This window comes from Drosophila biarmipes, chromosome 3R, assembly GCF_025231255.1.
Source record: "Drosophila biarmipes strain raj3 chromosome 3R, RU_DBia_V1.1, whole genome shotgun sequence".
NCBI classification, from domain to species: Eukaryota; Metazoa; Arthropoda; class Insecta; order Diptera; family Drosophilidae; genus Drosophila; species Drosophila biarmipes.
This window is the reverse complement of record NC_066616.1, coordinates 6,537,882-6,542,577: the sequence shown is the minus strand read 5'-3', so window position 1 is coordinate 6,542,577 and position 4,696 is coordinate 6,537,882. Positions and strand designations below refer to the sequence as shown.

The 4,696-nt window shown below is 45.1% G+C and overlaps 1 protein-coding gene across 1 annotated transcript; it reads right to left on the bottom strand.

Annotated features, from left to right (window-relative positions):
* Positions 1-1,702: 1,702 nt before the first annotated feature.
* On the bottom strand, positions 1,703-4,431 carry LOC108027010 (ionotropic receptor 75a). The gene is made up of 5 exons (XM_017098208.1): positions 3,923-4,431; positions 3,560-3,740; positions 3,364-3,494; positions 2,711-2,881; positions 1,703-2,651 (listed from the first exon to the last, which is right to left on the bottom strand). Exons 1-5 carry the CDS (start codon positions 4,429-4,431, stop codon positions 1,703-1,705), a joined length of 1,941 nt encoding a protein of 646 aa, XP_016953697.1.
* Positions 4,432-4,696: the final 265 nt, after the last annotated feature.

Here is a 4,696-nt window from a genome sequence, read left to right as displayed (position 1 = left end):
AATATTTAAAGCCCTTTTTCCTAGACAGCACTGTGACCAGCATCACTCGCAGCTATATCTCCAGTTTTAGGCCCTGTTCCGAGCCCAACCTCAGCAAATTCATTTGAATTGCAAAACAAACACGAGAGCGTCGACGACATTGGGTATACTACTATATATATATTTAGCTGTTGGACGGCAGTCCAGCTAAACGAGCTTAATCATGTTGTAAATTTGCATAATTTGACGTCAGTGTGTGCGTGTGTGCGAGTCGTAAGGATCACCAGTGTCCCAGGAAGACAGCCAAATATATTGTGCACCCTCCACTATGTTACTTGGAATGCCCAACACCACTCCAATACCATTTTCGATATAAAAAACGGCTCAGAAAACTAATTCACTGCTTGCGTTCAAAATTGAACTTATTTTGGTTACCTTGGGGCTATTTTGTTAACATAAATAGTGAAATAACAAAAAAATTGCGAAACTATCACAATTTCTGCTTCTTATGCCGAGATAAGAGTATGAGGCCTAAACAAACTTTCCTTGGGTGAATGGACGAATAATTTTTCCCACGTGCCAATTTAGGATAATTCAATGTTTACTGCAAGAACCGTGAAACAAGAAAGGATTTTCTTATTAATTTTTGCTTTTTTATTGATATTAAGGGTCCCTTAAATAATTTCAAGCTACCGTGTTCAAATCAACTCAGGTTTACGTATTAAAAATAAACGGTAGGCTATGGTGTGAACAAAACCAGACTATCTCATCACATGCATATCTTTAAATCACAATTTAATTGTGGTAATTAGCTCTGCTTGAATAGCTTTTCCAGTTGACACTTCCTATAAATAATAGATTAAAGCCAGTTGGATTAGGAACTTTTTTCGCACTCGCACAGCTCTGCAGTCGTGCCGTCCCATTGCACAATCTCACTCCGAACTGTCGTATAAATGTGATTATATCGACCCAACGACCCACCGGGAACCGCCCTTTTTCCGCATTCGAGTTGTCAGACATTATGACAACTTAATTGAAGGTTATGCGTGACCACAGTCCGTTGGCAGGACATGCGTGGCTCCCAACACAAAGCTTAGTGCAGGGCACTGATCACGCATCCAATTGCATCAAATGCGATTGCACAATTAGAAAGCGGTTTACTCTAACAGTTTGCCAGCCATTTTATAAGAAGTTATGGATCGGGAAATAAAGTAAGATGGCTTAAATTGTGCGGAGAGGCTATAGATACGGGATATCCTTTGCAGAACCCTTTACAATAATTTGTAGCCCGTTAGACCTTACGACTTGCCATGGGAAATAGGTACGGCTAAATGAATTCTCCATGGCGAAACTAACAGTTGCGCCCTTAAAAGCTTGTCAGTTAATAGAAAACAAGTGACACCGCCTCCGGCCAGCTTCATAATTAAGTCTAAATGAACACGACGACCCCGGCCAAGGAACTGGCCGGGACGAGGAACTGTGGAAGGTGGCAGGGCGGAGTCCAGTTGAGTACATGCAAGTGTTTGCAGTTTAATGGAATTTTTAATTTCTGCCCCGCGCCGGAGCTTCTGCGCTGGGAATAGCTGACATTATTACAAATTTTTTACTTTTATTAAAAATGCAGAAAACATTAAAAGCGACACAAATTTGTAGCCCAAAAGTCGTGGCAGGGCAGCTGGAGCTCGAGCTGGAGCTGGAGCTGGAAAAGGGGTGGGATGATTACTTAAGTGGACATGGACATGGCCCCCAACCTCCTGCGAAGCTTCGGTAGCCAGTGCAGAAAGAGTTCCAGTAGAAAGACCAGGGCACTGGCCACCATGGCCAGCACGAGGGTGAAAAGTGCCGGGGCAAAGTGCTCCAGGTCCACCTCGACCTGCGAGGCCTTAAATAGGCTGCAATCCGGCCGAGGGACCATCCATTTCCTGTCGTTGTACTGCATTAGGCCACTAGCTCGGAGGTGGAGCAGGGCGTGGGCCAGGTGCTCCCTCCACGGCGATCCCTTGGGCATCACCGATCCCGAGTCGTACGGCGGGTTAAACATTATCTCCTGCAGGTCGCAGAACTCTTCCTCATCCATCCTGAGATCCAAGAGCAACCGGTACATCCTGTCGATAGCCGAATGGAATGCGAAGCCACCTTGGATGATCCTTTCCGCTCCCTGCTGTAGGGTTAGGATATTGTGCTCTCCGGACTTGCAGATTTTCTTGCCATACACATCCTTCACCAGCTGGTTACTGGTGTTGGTAAATATGGGAAAATTGTAGGATATGTTTTCCATGCCAATCGCCAGATTGCTATCATAGAGGGCCTGTAGGTTGACAATACTTCTCGAGCTGTCGGAGAGCAAGGAGCCCACTATAAAGGCGCCGTAGAACTGCATCAGCATAAAACTGAATATGCAGCTAAAGCTGATCAGCAGTCGAGTTGAAAATAACCGAAAGATCTCAGTGGCAGGACCCTGTTGCAGGTAGGTCTCCAGCATGGTAAACCAGACGAAGGATAGTCGGTTGTCCATGTGGGAAAGCCTCCTCTCCTGTCTCACGTGAACCAGTAGGAGCAGAGTGCTTCCAGTGACCAGAATCAGGACACACCACCACACCTGGTTGCTCAACGGCTCGAAGAATATGTTCCTGATGTGGCTGCGGCGCGGGTGGCGGAAGAGAAAGTGGATGCTGCGGAGGAGGACCCGTTCTGAGATTCGACCCAAGTCAAGTTCACTGTGATTACTCACCTCTGGGTGTGCAGCACCGCCGAGTACTGGACGTGGGCCTGTCTGTCCAGCACAAAGCGAATGGGGCACACGGCGAAGTCCGCCGCGCGACTCGTCATCTGACCCATCACTCCGGACCAACTGCCATTCTCCAGCAACTCGCCCCACTTGTCCGTGAAGCTGACGGCCAAGCTGCACAAAAAAAAAATATTGAGTCATATAATGTAAGAATATAGGAATATTGTATATTGCAGTTCGTTGAGCCATTCGTGCTTCATTTCAGTAACAATACCAGATATAACGAGATTTGAACATTAAAATGATATGGCTCTTTTTGCTTAACTTAGCTTTTTAATATCTTTATTGTCCTTTCATTTATCTAGAGTAACATTTTTAGTCACAAAATCCATTTTAGAAAGAAAGTTATAATGCAAAAGCCTAAATGAATTTAATTTCTTAGTAAACGAAAAAAATTTTCTAAAAAATGATGTCTACAGAAAAAATAACATTGAAGGTTTTTATTTCGAAGCCTTTTTGTGGGTAATGAAGAGATATAATTACAAGGCATTAGAGAAGATTTCTTCGCTGGGAAATTACCAATTTTGCATTTAATTTTTCAAAGTGTTGAAGCTGGTTAATTAGGGCCTTCTTCGATGCTAGTTTCATGGACCCACCTGAGATTGAACATGCGCTCAACGAGTTGAAACAACTGATAGGTCTTCCGCTGCATAGGGTCCAATTGTAGGAGCTGCTTATCGTCCGCCAGATAGTCCATGTCATCGAAGCCAGGGGGCTTCTCTGTCAGCTAGGGGAGAATTGTGGTAAGTGAAAGTCGAGGCGACTTTGGCACAAGGACAATTTTCCACCCACTGCAGTACTGCCCAAAAGAGTGACATTATGGAAGTTGCGCCGCCGAACTACCCAGGTGTTTTTAAAGCCATCAAGCAGCTGATAGCCTCCAGATATAGTCCATACTCCCTTCTTTTCAATGATCAGTGGCGTTGGCACTTTTTGACTGATTCTGTATACATCGTAGAGCAGCCAAGAGTCGCTTAAAATATTGATTTTAAGTGTTAGTTGTTAAAATAGTGGGTATGAAAACAAAATAGAATTGTTTTGCAGCATCTGCATATGTAATTTTAAGCTATGTTTAAGAGGTGTATACGAGATTAATTTTAAATCGTGCTGGGTTTCGTATTTTTCTGCTTGAAGTGGGTGAAGGCTCTGCCTCACTTGTCTTGGCCCCTCAGGGCCACTGTGATATCCGCATCAATGCCCATGCTGTAGCCACTCAAGTGCTGCTCAATCAGCTGCTCATCCTGCACAGACTCTCGGCCAGAGCCGAGAATGAACCAGGCCAGCGAGTTGTTAAAGTATCCGGCCGCGGAGGCCACCCCGAGCACCCGGCGCCTCACGAGGACATGCTCGAAATTCAGCACCAGGACCGCCGTTCGCGGAGACCCGTAGAACAAGAGATCCTCGAAATTCGCAGGCATTCCTGGCCGGTAAAATTGCACACGATAGTTGGCCAACAATTTCTGGTGGCATTCAATTTGCCAGTCGCCGTCAGCAGCCTCGCCGCGGACCACCAGGACCTGGCTCAAGTGCTCCGAACGCAAAAAGTCCTCGAAGGCCGCCAGCTCAAGGAAATTGGTATTTATGCTTTCAATTTGCAGCACGCGTAAAAATGCTGTTAAAATTATAAGAGCCCAAGAAATAACTTTCACTTGCAACTTAATCATTTTATATGGCCACTTTAGCACCGACTTCTCGCCCGGGAACTTGTGTTTGCTTTTTGCGGGGCTTCTGGCGGTTTTATAGGGTTTCATTTTCCCCTGCATGTGCATAATTTATTCACATTAATCATATCGGTGTGCTTGGACTCATGCAAATTGTGCGGTTGACAAGAAAATTGTTCCGAGGATGCATAATACGGTGATTACTTTGAGGGGAATTCCAGTAGTGTGCGAGTGCGGCACGAAATAATTAAAAGTAATTAAACAATTC

Bases quoted from the DNA above. Each gene is read 5' to 3' on its own strand.
- LOC108027010 (XM_017098208.1), bottom strand. From the start codon at position 4,431: ATGATTAAGTTGCAAGTGAAAGTTATTTCTTGGGCTCTTATAATTTTA. The intron at 3,741-3,922 runs GTGAGGCAGAGC...CAATATTTTAAG, and splicing joins GCCCTGAGGGGCCAAGACAA to CGACTCTTGGCTGCTCTACG. The intron at 2,882-3,363 runs GTGGGTCCATGA...TTTTTTGTGCAG, and splicing joins GAGCGCATGTTCAATCTCAG to CTTGGCCGTCAGCTTCACGG.